The sequence below is a fragment of the Poromitra crassiceps genome (assembly GCF_964638095.1).
Source record: "Poromitra crassiceps genome assembly, chromosome: 22".
NCBI classification, from domain to species: Eukaryota; Metazoa; Chordata; class Actinopteri; order Beryciformes; family Melamphaidae; genus Poromitra; species Poromitra crassiceps.
The window spans coordinates 2978263-2995762 of NC_139647.1; the positions used below are offsets into that span (position 1 = coordinate 2978263).

At 45.7% G+C, this 17500-nt stretch overlaps 2 protein-coding genes across 2 annotated transcripts in view; one reads left to right on the forward strand and one right to left on the reverse strand.

The window, feature by feature from the left end:
- Positions 1 to 6115: 6115 nt before the first annotated feature.
- hps6 (HPS6 biogenesis of lysosomal organelles complex 2 subunit 3) lies at positions 6116 to 12154 on the forward strand (the record flags this gene model as incomplete). The annotated part of the gene is made up of 2 exons (XM_083658055.1): positions 6116 to 11462; positions 11563 to 12154. One exon carries the CDS (start codon positions 6116 to 6118, stop codon positions 8978 to 8980), a length of 2865 nt encoding a protein of 954 aa, XP_083514181.1. The 3' UTR covers positions 8981 to 11462; positions 11563 to 12154.
- Positions 12155 to 15599: 3445 nt separating this feature from the next.
- The window catches only part of prom2 (prominin 2), a 28185-nt gene continuing 26284 nt past the window's right edge, over positions 15600 to 17500 (reverse strand). The window contains exons 23-24 of the mRNA XM_083658709.1: positions 17208 to 17320; positions 15600 to 17061 (exon numbers count right to left, since the gene is read on the reverse strand). Of these exons, the coding sequence (XP_083514835.1) occupies positions 17010 to 17061; positions 17208 to 17320 (165 nt within the window). The 3' untranslated portion in view covers positions 15600 to 17009. The remainder of the gene's footprint in view (positions 17062 to 17207; positions 17321 to 17500) is intronic.

Genomic DNA, 17500 nt, shown 5'->3' on the forward strand with positions numbered 1-17500 from the left:
GGGTTTCCAACTTCCAATGATTGGAATTTGGAAACCCTCATTAGTGTGTTGCTTGCACCTGTGTTCACCCTGTCTTTTCGGCACAAAATGGCCCCCATGAAATGGGTCTATTGGCGGAACGTAGAAACCAAAGTGCTTCAAAGATGTAATGTTATGGAGGAGAGGCCTGGAGAGGCCTAAAACTTTAAATTACACACTTCACTCAGACAACAACAGATCTCTGGTGTGATCAAGTCCGTCCGACATAATCAAACGCACATAGAGTAGACTACTGTACTGTACTGCCGTGCAAAGGTCTGCTACCCGACCCGAACCCGACGGGACCCAAGACCCGATGGTCGGGTAGGGCCTGGTTTGGTAAATAAACAATAAGGGCTCTACTGTACTGTGACTAATATTTGTCAATGTAAATGTATATATGTGAAAATGCCCAAAAGAATAGATCCCAGTATTCAGGACATTTTTTATTATGATTCAAAAGAAATGTATGTATCATATGATCTTCATTGAAAATATACATTATAGTCATCTATGTTCATGAAATAATTTATGAATGCTAGGAGTAAGATTAATCTAATCCAGGGGTGTCAAACATGCGGCCCGGGGGCCAGATCCGGCCCCCCAAAGGGTCCAATCCGGCCCAAAGGATGACTTTGCAAAGTGTGAAAATTGCACTGAGAAGTCCTTCAATCCAATGTGATGCACTTGTGAAGGCTAAGAGGTAGCAGGTTTCAGGAGCAAGTTACATATTAAGTCACTTATTCATGTTATCTGTATTCATCACTAAATAGTCAGCTATTTTCATGACCTTTGCTTGACTATAGAGAATTGCACAGTTGCCAGCAATTGTAATCAGGGGTGTAGTGATAAATACAGAGGTGGGTAAACTATCCAAGCTGAGTAGTTTACCCACCTTGTTTGCCCTCATTGATTGATACAGTTGATCTGAAAATATGTGAGTAAACTATCTGCCTCATTTCAAAGGGGTGGGTCAATTGTGTTTACTCTCCACTACACCCTGATTGTAATGCACAGTACAGACAGCAGATAATGCTTTTTGAAGGTATCTGAGATAACCTACGTGTTGTAGGGTTGTACCTGTCATTCTTTACACTAAGATAAACGGGAACATTTTGAGGTTTTGTCATTTACAGGTTATTATTATTGATTATTGATTTTCATTGTCTGGCCCACTTGACACCAAATTGGGTCGCATGCGGCCCGTGGACTCAAATGATTTTGACACCCCTGACCTGACCATGCTATCAGGATAACAGGGAAAGCAACAGAAGATAGAACATGATCTATAATCCTCTCTATCCAAGCCAGCACTTTTCAGGTCTTCCCATTGATCTTTTCATTTGTACATTGATATTTCTAATCTCCCTACAGACCCTGAGTGAGGAACTCAGATAAAGCTCAATACTGCCTCCTCCTGGAGATCAGCTGTCAGTACTTACACAGGCAGATCAAGATGCAAATCAGATGTGTTGGGGACTACAGACTTGCTTTCTTTCACCCATCCAGTAATCAGATCAGTGCAGAACTGGAAAAGAGAGAAATTAGTAAGTGAGTTGATTGATTGATTGATTGATTGATTGATCGATCAAACTGTAAAGGAGCACATGCAGCTACAGCGTGTTTGTAAGGCTCGTGCCATGATGGATCTCCACTGAGATACAAACAACAAGGCTTTATCCAAAAGCTGCTGCATGATTTGATTATGTTATTGGTATCACAAGCTTGTATCCTGACTCATGTGGTTAAATGACGTGTCAGGAAATATTTATAGCCACCAGGCGAGAAGATAATTATATTCTGACTAGACATTCCTGGGAAACAGTGGTTCGACGAAAAAAAAAAAAAAAATCTTTTTAAAACATAATTCAATGACATCCACATGTCTAAACTTACATAAGTGAACTTCAAAAGGAGGCAGAAGAAGATTCAAACTACAACTACTTGACAGAGAGGGATCACTACTTTCATTCACCATATAGGCTACTAGAATGATGACTACAAGTTGTTGATTGTGTAACTTGTCAGTCCTGTGTTTCTCCTGTAGTGAAACCAACAGAGAAGCCGGTATTCCCTAAAGTATTCCCAAGTCAATGTTAGAAAACAAAGGCATCAAACTTATCCTCAACATTGTCCTCAGTGGTCTCATTCAATCAACTTCTGAAATTGACCAAAGCGAGTCTTTGATGCTCACAGGACACTGGACACAATGCCCAATGTCACTTTAGAGTAGACACTTCATGATCAGCTGATTCTATGGACCACATTATCATAAAGATTACAACCAAGGGCCTTTCTGTAAATATCCTGGAGGTATTTAGACAGACAAAAAGACAAGTGGACAAACCAAGGAAGGTTCCACAAAGTCACTGGAGGAAAGGGGGAATGTCACACAGCAGCTGGCAGCAGTGGTGACGGTTCTGCTCTGAATGTGATTCTGCAGCTTAAGGAAATGTAATCTGCAGCTTTCCGGGCTGGTAGGACGAGGCTAAGCTAAGCTAGCCTCTCATATTGCCAACAATAAATATACCTTAGCAAATCCTCTTTCAACCACACAGCAGGCGAATCCAGCAGCTTCCAAGGCTGAGGAGAGGGAGTAGCAGGTTTCCAACAGCTATCTGGTGTTAGCTGGCCACAGAGGCTGCTAACGAGTGTGATACCACAGCAGAACAGAACAGGGTCAGATCAAACCATTGACACAGTCAAACCACAAATATCCTCCTGTCCATCTGAGGATCCTCCAGGCCTGCCTCTAGTACATATATCCTCCTGTCCATCTGAGGATCCTCCAGGCCTGCCTCTACATCTACCAGCACATCTGAGGATCCTCCAGACCTGCCTCTACATCTACCTCCTGTCCATCTGAGGATCCTCCAGGCCTGCCTCTACATCTACCAGCACATCTGAGGATCCTCCAGGCCTGCCTCTACATCTACCAGCACATCTGAGGATCCTCCAGACCTGCCTCTACATCTACCACCTCCTGTCCATCTGAGGATCCTCCAGGCCTGCCTCTACATCTACCACCTCCTGTCCATCTGAGGATCCTCCAGGCCTGCCTCTACATCTACCACCTCCTGTCCATCTGAGGATCCTCCAGGCCTGCCTCTACATCTACCACCTCCTGTCCATCTGAGGATCCTCCAGGCCTGCCTCTACATCTACCACCTCCTGTCCATCTGAGGATCCTCCAGGCCTGCCTCTACATCTACCTCCTGTCCATCTGAGGATCCTCCAGGCCTGCCTCTACATCTAGATCTACCAGCACAGCTTCATTGCTTCAGAAGCTGCTCAAAAAGAGGCTTTCACAGCAGACAGGAATTCACTTAGACAAGTCCTCCCAGTCACCCCTTCTGTGATAAGTGTTCTGTTTACCTCTGAGAGAATTAAGATTGTATTTGTTTTATTAATTAATTAATTAATTAAAAAAAAAACTTTTACCTCTGTTCTGGTAGTTGGTCTCTGGGACTCCCACCATGCTTCCGCATCTGTGATATGAAGCAGAATGGCACATTTTTTCTAGCAGCAGCCTCTCTCCTCGAAAAAGTAAAAAAAAAAAGTGGTTTCCATAGCTACATTGTAGCCTAGCAGTTAGCTTCAAGTTGGCTGTCAAAGCTCCCCACTCTGCTTGACTCAACATCTAGGCCAGTGGTTCTCAACCTTTTTACACCAAGTACCACCTGAGAAATTAGTTGGCTCTCCAAGTACCACCATATGACCGACGTTCAAATACAGTCTATTCAGCTGCACAGTTTACGCAGGAGGCACATTTATTCCCAATAACATTATTATAGTTAACTTTTGTCAGCCACAGTCACAATGTACAAAGGGGTAGCACTAGAACTAGCAAACTCTTCCACACAATTCTCATACAATACACCTCAGTAAATGAGAACATAACCGTATCATTCTCACACAGCAAGTGAGAAAATTGAGAACTTTATTTCAGCAAATGTACTTGTACAAATGTACAAACTCAGTCACACACACACACACACACACACACACACACACACACACACACACACACACACACACAGCAAACAATTGTACTTCAAACATTCAAACACATACATACAGACCATGTTCATGTCCATTGACAACTCACATACGCCCAATGTGGTGCCTGTCTCTGTTCATTTGGATTGATTGATTGATTCCAGCCTGCTTCTGTATTTGGTTTTGATGGCAACAAGTGAACAGAAGCCTTTCTTGCACAGATATGTGGTCGCAAAAGGAAGGAGAAAGTGCACAGCTTTGTCAGACAGGGCAGGGTATTCTCTGTGTTGCTTTATCCAAAAGTCCAACAACTTTATGAAAGCAGGCTTCAGTGTTTCGTCACAAGACAACTCAATTAAACGGTCCTGCTCAGCCCGCACTGTTGCCTGGGCAGCTGAATCCTAACCCTATGTAACTGGAGTTGTATTTGCGCACTGTTTGTTTGCGTCGTTTGTTTGTGGAAGGCATGTGGCTGCAAACCGCTCTTGCGCTTCTGGCTTGTGCTCGTTTCACTGACCTGTCCTCCTCGTTCGCTTGTTGAACTTCATTGCTGCGGGACTCCTCTGCGTCTCTTTCCAGTTCGTTTTCTGCCAATTTTGCAACATGCCTGCTTTCTTGTAATCAATAGCTTCTTGCTTGTAACGTTAGCAGCTAATTGTGTACGCGCAACAGGTAGTTGTGTCCGTCAGAAACAACTTTTTATTTTGTTCCTAACACTAAAAAACAACAATGTGGAAGTTATTTTAAACCCCATTTAAATTCTCAAGCTTATTTTCATTAATAGTAGCCTAGTATTTTGATAGTATTGTAGCGTTCCTGGTATTTATGGAATCATGAGGCTTCTTGTTGGTAGCCTACAGGGTTCTTTATTCACAGTTAGTTATCTTACAACTCTTGGCGGTTGTCACGCACATAGCTAGCTAGCTGCTTCTCTTTTTGGCGGTATCTGGAGACGACTCACGTATGCTCTGTCCGACCGGAAGTCTTCCCCAAGCATAGTATTCCCCCCCAGTAACACTCTCACACATCAGTTCCTAGCTGCAATCGAGACACTTCTATTGCTCACCACATTACATGTAACTCTGGATCGCTACAGTATTACTGTAGGCGACATGTTTTAAAGTTGGGTTTATTTCACATAAAAAAAACATTGAGATTCCAGGGATCCCTCCCAAGTACCACCAGCAGGGGGCGCAACTACCACCGGTGGTACGCGTGCCATAGTGCCATAGGTTGGGAATGACTGATCTAGGCGACTGCACTTCAAATATATTGATTCCTCAACGCGAGACGAATGACTGATGAGTCTCGCTTTGAGGCTAATTGATTCATATTAAAATACTATCTCAATCCCCATTTGCAGCTTAATTGACTGTCAAGTGTCTGTGTGCCTGAAGGAGTGAAACTAATTTACTAATCAACTACTCCCCGACTGAGTCATGAAAACGTTCGCTTTATTTAAAACCAAGTTTGAAACGTCAATTTAATTTGTGTTTGGCTGATTCAGTAGCCTACAAGACAACAAAAAAGCAGTTGTAGGTGGTTTACCTTAGTACCATATTGATGGACATTGCCACTGTTAAGTTGTTTGCATTGAAAACATGTACTTTCTGTTCAAGTTATCTTGGTCCTGGTAGTGGTGTCATCGTGTTTGACCGAAGACGAACCAACACAACAGCGGCAGCTACTTCTCTTTGCCCGTATAGACTCTTTGCTGTCATTCTTCGCTCGTGGCCCCTCCTCTTATGCAAAACAGCATCGGTATCCGGAAATCAGTAATCCCGTGATGTCAGGGGGGGAGTGGGGTGCTAGCACAGCACAGTATCGGAATGACCAAAGTAGTGCCTTTCTAGATTCAGAATTAAAATTGATTAACGGTTGCTGTCAGCTAGCTAGTTTGGCGACCCGCTCATCTACCGCCATGGGAGTAATGTTATCGAAGAGGATGTATCCGCCGACATGGACGGTGACGGGATGAAGTCTGTCCCAGGAACTAACGGGATGCCCTGGGTTCAGCTAGCCTTTCACTTCAGACCTGTGTGTGTGTGTGTGAGCCGCAGCTAGCGGGCTAGTCTCTCCCACACTGAACACTGGAGCCATGGCACGACTCGTGCTGGAGCAAGTGACGGATTTTGGAGACTACACATGCGGTAAGGAAGTGAGCGAGATCCTGAGACAGACGAGTCTGTCCGATGTGCGCCTGAGTCCAGACGGACGTCACCTCCATGTCATTCTCCGCAAACCTAAAGTGAGTCTTGTGACTTTTGACAAATATGAAAGAGCCCAGCTCGCCCAGAACCACAAGCGTCTGGATTTGGGCTTCACACGAACCGTGCCCATAGTGGATATTGTGTATTTGGACCATAACAACAACAACAACAACAGCAGCAGCAGCAGAAACACAGCTGCTGTTGCTACACTGGCGGTGGTGTATGAGAATGGGAAAGCAGAGTTTTGGAAATTCCAGGAGTGCAAAGCAGGCTGGCATCTCCTCCAGACTTCAGATTTGTGCAATAGCCCCCGGGCCAGAGTGGTGTCCGTCTCCGCCTGCTCCAACCTCATCATCTGGTGTGAGGAGAGGCCACCCTCGGAGAGCGCCTCTGTCCTCCTCACCAGGAACAACTTGAGATACTGCATTTGCAAACGTGAATTTGAGGTGGAGGAGGGGGGGGCGGTCAGTTTGGGCGGGGTGAAGATCGCCCTCCACAACAACCCCCGCTACACTGTGATCAGCTCAGGTGAGAACGTCTACCTGCTCCCCGACGCCAAGGACGACAAACCCCCGCTGAGCATCTCCAAATTCTTCCTGTCCTGGTCCCCTCAGCACGACACCTTCGTGGTCAGCAGCACGTGTAAGAGCGCCCCCCTCCTCAAAAAGGACTCTCTCTCAGTTAAAGAGTCCGACTTTAGGAGGTTGGTGACGGACAGTTTAGGATATTTATCGGCCCTCGAACCGCCAGAGATCCACGGCGTCTCTCCGGCGGCCGGCGGCGGCCTGCTGCTCCTGCTCAGCACGGGCTGGGTGAGTCTCCTGCAGCGGGACGGCACCCTGCGACAGGTGTACAAACTGGCAGACAACTGCAGCACGGTCAACTGTGGCACGCGCAACAGCCTCCACATGTACCAGGACGCTCTGGCGCTGACGGTCGGGCAGACCCTGTATCTGGTGGACTTGAAGTGTGGCAGGGAGCTGGAGAAGATCCCTCTGAAGAGGAGGGGCTTGTTGTACGTGAACGCGGCCGAGAGACAGACGCCTCACCTGCTCTCGGAGGTGGGGCTGTTTGTGGTGGCGGCGGCGGCGCACCAGGGGACGGACGCCAACTCCAAGCTGCTCCAGCCCGCTCTTCACGGCACGGGGGGGGAGAGCCTCCGGCCCGGAGCCTTCCTGGTGGAGGCGGCCTTCGAGGAAGCCTGCAAATACTACCAGCAGAGGAGCCTGAGCAGCACCCGGCTCACTGTGGATATACTGAAAGAAGAAGGCCGGTTCCAGGCTCCCCTCTCGCTAGCCTCCATCCTCAGGAACTACCTCAGCGCGGGGCCCGGGGGTTGGCAGAAGAGCGCCGAGCTGGGAGGCGGCGGCGGGGGGGGTCCGGCGGGGCAGGACAAGCTGCTGGGCTCTCTGGAGGCCGAGCTGAAGGCTCTGGTCTCTCTGGAGGAGCTGAAGGGCACTCTGGTGAGGGGAAGTGTGAAGGAGGTGGAGGTGTTGTGCGAGAGTCTGGTGCAGCAGGAGGTGGCTCGGCTGCTCTCCTCTGAGCTGGACAGAGAGGCTCTGCTCTACCTGAACTCCATCTTCAGCCTCTTCCCCGGCCAGGCGTGGAGGTCCGCCCAGGGCGCCCTCCAGCTGTGCTGCAATGGCGAGGGCTCTCTGTCGAGCAGGGCCCCGGCCGAGGTGTGGAAGACGGTCCTGACCCCCGCTCAGACTCCCAGCATCCCCCCAGCCAACCTCCCCTATACCAACGGCGAGCCCAAACACAAGCTTAGCCTCAAGGACAAACCTAAAGCCAACTTTAACCCCAAACCCGCCAGCTCTACATTCCCAGCTGCTAATCTGACCCTGCCTGTGTTTGAGCTCCTCTGCCGCTCTCTGGTTCAGTTCCAGCCCGGCTGGCTGCCCGAGTTCCTGGAGCTGGCCCAGCAGCAGCAGGGCTCGGCCACCCTGGGCCTGACCGTGGCCTCCTCCTGGAGCTACTCTGGCGGGAGAGGCGGGGAGAGCGGGGCGAGCAGCGTGCCCCTCTACAAGCGCGCTCTGTCCGTCCTCTCCGGCCCGGGAGCAGACCCAGACCACCAGCACCTGGAGGTGGAGTTGCTGCTGGTCAGCGGGCGGCCCAACGCCGTGCTCCAGGCCCTGCGGCTGCTCATGGCCACGGGGCAGTGGGAGCGCGTCACCCAGGTGGCCCAGAGGTTCTGCAAGCAGAGCCCGCTGCTCAACAAGGAGATCTTCAGCACGCTGCTGTGCGAGGTGGCCCAGCACCGAGACCTGGACCCCTACCTGGACCTGCTGTGGGCCCTGTGCCCGGAGGACGTCACCGTCACCGCCATCCTCAACCTGCTGCTGAAAAACATCCCCTCCCCGAACCCGCCCGCCCCCTCCCCTCTCTCCGTGTCGGCGCCCGCCTCCTCGTCGCCTGCTCCCTTCGCGGAGCCCCGGAGCGGCCAGCAGCTGACCATCGGCCTCTTGAAGCCGCTGCTGAGCAAGGTCCTCCAGAGGGAGACCAAGCCCAGCCAGCGCTACGCCGACATCCTCCAGTCCCCGTCCTTTACCCCTCCCGCACCCCCTCCTCGCCAGCCCACGCAGCAGCAGCCGAGGGCGGTCGCTACCGAGCCCGTCACCACGGACTCAGCTCTGCACGGTAACATCATCACCTTCACGACCGCCATGACAGACACACCTGAGCAGCAGCAGCCCTGCACGCACACAGCTGTCCGAGGGGCCAGGATGGCACTACCTGCTAACCTGGTCTGACTCACATGAACACGTAAAAACAAACGGCACACACCTAAAATAAAATCAGTAACATGTAACACATTGATCTAGAGCAAAAACAGGCCTCATAACAAAACAGGATCCCACATAATCCAGCCTAGCTGTGCCGGTGAAGCTGTGTGTCTTTTTTTAGTTTGATGACAATCAACTCAACAGAACAATATCAGTATATTGCAGATCAAAAATATCAGTATAATGCAGTTATTTGTGATGTTTGTTGTGATACCATTTCTGGAAAATAATCTGTAATCTCAGTCAGATGAAGAAGTATGACTACTAGAATTTAGGAAAATGACTACTGAAGATCTTACCTTTTGTAAATACTCCTCTTTATATTCATTTTAAGTCTTAATATGTATATATCTGCGATGTTATTTAACTCTTAAATCTCAAATAGTGTTGCATGCACATGGATAAGAATGTTATTGTATTATGACCTGCAGTGAATACACTTGGCCTTTATTCCAAAGACCATTGATTGACAGGTAGTATATTTGACAGTATAGTGTTTAACTGCACTATACATCAATACATCCTCACTAACTCCCATTTTGTTGTTTTTTAGTATCTGTGTGCAGAATATTCTTCACCATAGCCATAAAAGTAGTTGTTGATGTCTGCTAATCGTAGCCAAACATTGCTGCCTGCCTTTCTCCAGTCGTTCTTCTAGCCAGCTGATCATGTCAAAGTGCTTCAGATGCTCAGACAATGAGCAAATCTATTGTATTGACTGTTTTCAGGAACATTGGTCTCTCTCTAATGTTTGTTTTAGTGACGTATTTATTTCTCTAGCCACAGTTTGCCAAGCTCACTTCTGGTTTTCTATTCTTCCTTTATGTTAGTCAGCAGTTACGCTTAAACATTAACTTCTCGCTGGACTCAACCAGGAGGACACAATAGTCTTTATATACGGTCTGTAAAGCAGACACTAAAATAGTCCTCGCCTCGCCTGTCCGGCTTCTGCGTCTCACTTTTTTTTATGTCTCTCCTGTGACTCCATCTTGTCCCACTCTGCTGCCCCGTTCCTCCTCGTCCAACAACCCACAGGACATTCCACCTCGAGTGCCCAGTAAAGTGACTCACAGTTCTACTTCAAATTGAATTTTGAAGGTAATTCTGTTAGGGCCCCTAGTGGGGGCGGGGGCGAGGCGCGTCGTGACATCCACATGCACGCACTCACACACACACACACACGCACACACACACTCACACACACACAGCATATGGTCATCTCCTTCATGGTCACAGTGAAGCTAATGCTATTAGAGATGTGAGACCCTCTGTCTTCACCCTGCAAGAACTTTTCCATGCTCCGAAACTGCATTTGCACTTCTCCTGCCCCACCCAGTCAGTATTCTCTGTAGCGTAACTTGTGATAGAAGTATTGACATAATAATGTGTGTTGAAATGAATGTTAACTCCTTCTGATTATCTTTCATGTTTAAGTGCCTACTTGTAAAGTCTTACTCTCTTTGCTGCCTTACCGTATGTTAATTGTGCCTGTTTCAGTTAGTCGACCCTGCAGATGTTCATCAAAGTCAAATATTTGTGCTGCTGTTGTTTTTTTTGTACTGAACTGTGTGCACCACCTCCAAGACAAAATGCTATTTATTTTGTAAGTTTTTCTTTCTTTCTTTTTTAAAGATGACTTAAAAGTTGAAAGAACAGTTTGGGTCTGTGAAGCCCTGTGAATTCTCGACAGCGTACAGTCACAATGAGGCCATTTACACCTGGCGCTAACATGCGGTTTCTGTGATCAGATTGCAATCAGATTGTGTTTTATCACTTGAAAGTACAGGTGTAAACACCCCCAAAACGCATTGAAGAAGGATTGCAATCTGATCGGCCAAACCACCTCCGGAGGTGGTCAGGGATGCATTGTGTTACACATTGAACACAAGTGTAAATGCAATGTGTCCTCTCAATCTGGATACAGCAACTTTATGCAGATTGAGAGGACAACCATTTCTGCAATCTGATTGCAATCAGATTGCAGAAAATGCATGTTAATGCCAGGTGTAAATGGAATCAGGCTGAAGTGATAAAATACAATCTGATTGCAATCTGATCACAGAAAACGCATGTTAGCGCCAGGTGTAAATGGTCTCAATCAGTCTCTACAGCGTACAGTCACAATCAGTCTCTACAGCGTACAGTCACAATCAGTCTCTACAGCGTACAGTCACAATCAGTCTCTACAGCGTTCAGTCACAATCAGTCTACAGCGTTCAGTCACAATCAGTCTCTACAGCGTTCAGTCACAATCAGTCTCTACAGCGTACAGTCACAATCAGTCTCTACAGCGTTCAGTCACAATCAGTCTACAGCGTTCAGTCACAGTCAGTCTCTACAGCGTACAGTCACAATCAGTCTCTACAGCGTTCAGTCACAATCAGTCTCTACAGCGTACAGTCACAATCAGTCTCTACAGCGTTCAGTCACAATCAGTCTACAGCGTTCAGTCACAGTCACTCTCTACAGCGTTCAGTCACAATCAGTCTCTACAGCGTTCAGTCACAGTCAGTCTCTACAGCGTACAGTCACAATCAGTCTCTACAGAGTTCAGTCAGTCAGTCTGAAATGCGGCAGAACAATCAGAGTGCCTGTCAGCGTGCTGCTCCTCATTTACAGAGCGGTGTCACATTTCTGCTGTCTCCTCAGGTCCACTCGCCCAGGAGCTGACGGACTCGTCTCTGTTGTACAGTCCAGTCTTTTATAAGTAAGCAGTTGACTATGTGGGGAACAGCTCTAGTCCTCTCCAGTCTTCATTTGAACAATGTAACTTACTGCTCAGTGTTGTTGACTCAGAGGCTGATTGCCTCAGTTGACACGAATAGTTGCCTTACAAGTTGGTATACTTGAACAAGCGGTACAGAGCCACAAAGTTGCAGTTGCCACTAGACATGTTTCAACCCAACTGACGATCACCCGGAACAACCTGACTTCCCCAAACAGGCCTGGGAGGGTGAGGCCGTTCAACTGTTAAGAGGTTTTAGTTTGCCTTCAACTTTGCTTCTGATTTTGTGTCAACAAGGGGACTACTTCCTGTGTGTGTCAGCCTGACAGTGTCCCATCTTATAAGTGGCTTTGAAGAGGTTTTGGTGGTGCCTTCCTTTTTTGCGGTATTTGAAAAACATGTGTAAGTAGTTATGAATGAACTGATGTCATTAAACTAAAGGTAAAAAACTGCCTGGTCTCCTGAGTTTTACAGTGTTTACAGCTTGCAGCATACTGTAGTAGGTAGAGCTGCAACAATTAATCGGTCAGTTGTCGACTATTAAATTAATCACAAAATATTTTGATTATCAGTTATATATATACAGTATACCTGTATATGTATGTATATATATATATATATCTGATTATCAAAATATTTTATATAAATATATATTATATTATATAGGCCTATATATATATTTTATATATTTTCTTAATATACATATATATGTGTATGTATATATATGTGTGTGTGTATAAATTCAGAGTTTAAAGTGAAAGTGATCATCTCTAAGATTTCAGTTTTGGCGATGAGTGGTCATTGCAGGTGAGATCCAAACAGTGTCAATGGGCTCATTATCAGATAGATAGTGACTTGAATTATTTCTTTATTTGAGATGAAAATGTTTGAGATTATAACTTTAAATCAGGATTCTGAGAATAAAGTCTGAATTCTGAAAATAAAGTCAGAATTCTCAGATTAAAGTCAGAATTCTGAGGGGGAAAAGAAGCATACTGCTACATGTGACATCACTGACGATGTCACTGATGATATTATCAACGGTGTACCGGAATTTGAATGTCTCGGGTCCCTAGATTTTTGCGACGTCAAAATCGGGTTACAAGCCGAAAAAGATTGGGAAATGAATTGAAATGTCATGGCCAGTATAGCTAAGTATTACATTTGTCCCATTAAATCTGACTTGCAAAATGAAGAGCACGCTACTGATCTATGGGTGCAAGTTGCTTGTGCACACACACAACTCTCCCTTCATAATGACATGAGGCACTGCCCCCCATTACTTCCAATGATACTTTTTTGTTTCTTTTAATCAGACAAATGTGTAGTAGATGTTTTCTTTTACCTTGACAGTTTCGACTGACACCTGCAGTCTTCCTCAGAAGCGTCAAATGACAGCTGTGACGTGTCAACAGCTGTTTTGAAACCAAAACTATCATTTGAACTAAGTAGACATAATGAACCTGATTGAGCTGATCACTTCCAGCTGCAGTCTGGTGGGTGAACCAGTCAGAGGAGTTGCGTGTGTACATGCACATGAGAAGAACACTGGCTGTTGTGCTGTGAGAGGAATGTCTCTACCCGAGCTTCTCCATCAGAGGCCTCCTCCTCTTAACTGACATAACTGACCACACTACAGGCAGTGGGAGGCCAGCAACGTTATTAACTGAGGAGCCAGAGGAGCTGGTTGTCACAGCGAAGCGGCAGGTTCCCCATGAAGATGTGAAGGTATAATCACAGGGGTGGAACTGAGCTGTAAGTGGAGGGAGGAGGAGGGCAGTTATTCCTGTATCATCACTGTCAGCGTCAGTCAGAGGCAGGAGGTGATAGAAGACACACAGTCCTCCTCCCAAAGGCACCCAGACTGCAGAGTCACCAGGGTCACATTACATCCTGTCATACCTAACCTGACCACCTCTCTCTCTCTCTCTCTCTCTCTCTCTCTCTCTCTCTCTCTCTCTCTCTCTCTCTCTCTCTCTCTCTCTCTCTCACACACACACACTCTTTGTTTGATGCTGAGTTGGTTACTCTGTGTCCAGCCTCTCCTATTACAAGGTCCTCCTGAGACAAACTGCTGTTGTGATGCCATCGATTCACCTGTTCTATTTTTAGACCCCATCCTGTAAACAATCATCAGTCTTTATCTAATGCTGTGGCTATTTTTAGACGCCATCCTGTAAACAATCATCAGTCTTTATCTAATGCTGTGTCTATTTTTAGACGCCATCCTGTAAACAATCATCAGTCTTTATCTAATGCTGTGTCTATTTTTAGACGCCATCCTGTAAACAATAATCATTGTTTATCTGCTGCTCTGTCCCAACAAGCGAGGCCTGTTGTGTCTGAACAGCTGATTGTGTGTGTTGACTGCGTCTTTAGTCCTCATCACACTTAACCCAGGGCTAACTGCAATAGATCCTTTTAACACTTAGCTAATGAGGCTCTTAAGTCTGGACTTAACTTTTCACCTTCTAAAATGACCTAACCACAGCTGTCTTCTTTGGCCCAACTTTCTTGTGATGCTGTCGATCCCCTGCGGGAGAAATTTGTCATTTCACTTGTCCCCCTCCATAGGGACACTGATGGACAGACTCTGTCTTCAGTACCCCCACCCTGATTCTGTCTTTGTCTCCCACGATTTCCTTATGGGAGTATGGATCGTCTATGTATTTGCCTCCAAGACCATCAAAGTATATATACCATATTGTTTTTTCCACCATTTGGAGTTTACTTTGTTTACTGATTGGCGCGAGGGATAACAGCCTCATGGATACAATTGACCAATCTGGGTTGCCACAAATGCCAAAGGGAATATACCAAATCTATCTGTATTTACTACAAAACACTTGAACTTTGACCTTTCACACATTTGAAAAACATGTTAGTGACTAGACCCAAGGGTGACAGAATCAGAATTTCACCTCAGTGCTGTCACCATGACGACACTGAGGTTTCCAAACTAAATCTAAGTTAGGACAGCTGTCCAGGATGAGACACTACATTTCTTGCATTATAAAACTTACTACATAAAAGTGTAGTAAATAATAATAATACAGTAATAAAAAAATACAATAAAAATCTGATAACAGTATCTAATTAATAATAGAACAATGGTTATATTATTATAGAAATCTTAACTATAAATCTTCAAACAGTAGCTGAAAATTACCCTCCCATTATTACCCTCTTCTTGTATGCAAATGACTGGAAACTCATTTTTATAATAAATCAGTGTTGTGTAAGCAGCAGCGCTGTGTCATAAGTTTCTTATGTTAACCAGCAAGCCAAATAGCCTAACATGACTGCCCTCCCAATAAAAGAGATTAAATAGCTGATTAACTAGGCAACCAGAGTGCAGAGGTCACATTCAAATAAAGTGCAAATTAATGAGGTCTATATGTCAGTACCACAGACGTAGTACGATACTGTAGTTATGTAGTATGATACTGTAGTATAATACTGTAGTATGATACTGTACTCAATCATTTTGGAGTTGTTCAATTTGGTCCTGGGCCACTTGGTGCACTGTAAAAAAATTAATTTAGCGCTGGGCCATAGGACACACTTGGCTAAGAATGTGCACTGTGAAAAGCTCTTTTATGGTGTGTATGTGTGGGAAATAGAAACAGACTGAGATCAGATCAGATCAGATTAGATTAGATCAGATCAGAGGCGACGGCTAAAAGGTAGAAAAAGACACCGTGAAAAGCTCTTTTATGGTGTGTATGTGTGGGAAATAGAAACAGACTGAGATCAGATCAGATCAGATCAGATCATCAGATCAGATCAGAGGCTACGGCTAAAAGGTAGAAAAAGACACAGTGAAGTCAGAGTTGATCAGTGACTACATTTACTCACAGTAGCTTTCACAACAGCTGGCAGACATGTTCACATTTGATCACACTGGGCAAAAAGACCATAAAGTGCTGTAACACCGAGATAAACACAAGCGACATTGAATCATCACAGAATCATGAATCACTTTAGTCAAGATCACTAATAATTATTACAAAAAAAATATCTTTGGAGATGACAACAATTTTACAGCTGCATTGCAGATTGCAAACAGTATGCAGTGACACCACCTATTATTAATTACACGAATTGTTGATTTATATAGAAAATAGGGTGCATGAATTTCCAAGACAAGTACCAAGTATAATTAAGAGAGTGAATTCAGTGTATTTGCCATTGGCACAGTCCCGGAGTGGACCCACAGGCATATGAATGAACAGAGGCTGGCACGTTATAAATGACGGTTGGTGTTGGCACAATCACCCATAATTCCTGCATTTATGGAGCACTGAACACCAGCAAGAACTGGAGACTGAGGCTCTGAGCATCAAGTGAGATCACAACCATTCTACAAAAAGCAGGTATGAAATATAAACAACAACACCATGTTTTCAGAGCGCAATAATGGCTCACATGGATACAAAATATTTATGAAATACAATAAATGAAATATATACAGTACTGTGCAAAACTCTTTTTTTAATATACATTTTGTCTTCGATGTTTATTTTTTCTGCATTAGCGTGTCAGTAAACTGCTCTTTATAGAAAGCATCTTCACTTTAATTTCTTTCTTTCTTTTCGATGTGCCTAAGACTTTTGCACAGTACTGTATATCACATGTTTCTTTGAAATGATGAGACAAATACCTGTACATTCCCTTATGCCCTGTGACACCCCTGAGATCAATTCAGAGATTGTGTGTGTGTGTGTGTGTGTGTGTGTGTGTGTGTGTGTGTGTGTGTGTGCACGCGCGTGCGTGCGTGCGTGCGTCCGTGTGTGTGTGTGTGTGTGTGTGTGTGTGTGTGTGTGCGTGTGTGTGTGTGTGTGTGTGTGTGTGTGTGTGTGTGTAATGCACACTGCAGTAGTTGACCTTGTCTCTTGTTCCTCCTTGTTGGTAATTGGCTGTGTTTCTCCACCTGCAGGTGAGAGCTGGTATAGGATGTGTGTCAGCATTTTTGGGGGCGTTTGAGGTCCAGTTTCCGTCTCAGTCAGCAGTCCTGGACCATTTTGTTTTCATTTCAATTTCATTGCAATGATACCGTCATGTCTGTAGTCTTAAAGCTGTAGGACACATCCTCATCTCCTCTCCTCTCAGTAGGCTGTAGGGCACATCCTTGTCTCCTCTCCTCTCAGTAGGCTGTAGGGTACATCCTCCTCTCCTCTCCTCTCAGTAGGCTGTAGTCTTAAAGCTGTAGGGCACATGGTCATCTCTCCTCTCAGTAGGCTGTAGGGCACATCCTCCTCTCCTCTCCTCTCAGTAGGATTTCATCTGGGCCCGCGGGATGTCGTTCATCAGTATGTGGTTGCTGGGAACACAGACGTAACGAGCGGTCAGAGAGGGACACAGAGTCAAAACGATCAAACGTGACTCTTCTTCACAGCGTGTGTAAATAGATCTACAGTAGGCTAACGAGCATGTGTGAACGTTGTTGTGTGCGCTGCTGCTACTCACTCAAACACATCAGACTCGTCCATTCTCCTGTAATACTTGGCCAGCTTGATGGTGAAGATGATGCTGGGGATGAAGAAGATCATACACCAGCCCAGACTGAACCAGAAGGCATTCTAGAGACACAGAAGACAGAGGAGCACAATGGCAAAATCATACTACGAACAAAAGGCAGTTAGAGCAAGACAGCAGTTAGAACAAAAGGCATATTATAAGGTATTTGAACTGATAAGGAATACCAACAGTGCGTGATTTCGTCAAATTTGATAGGGGAGATAGTGGGCAGGTCCGAACAG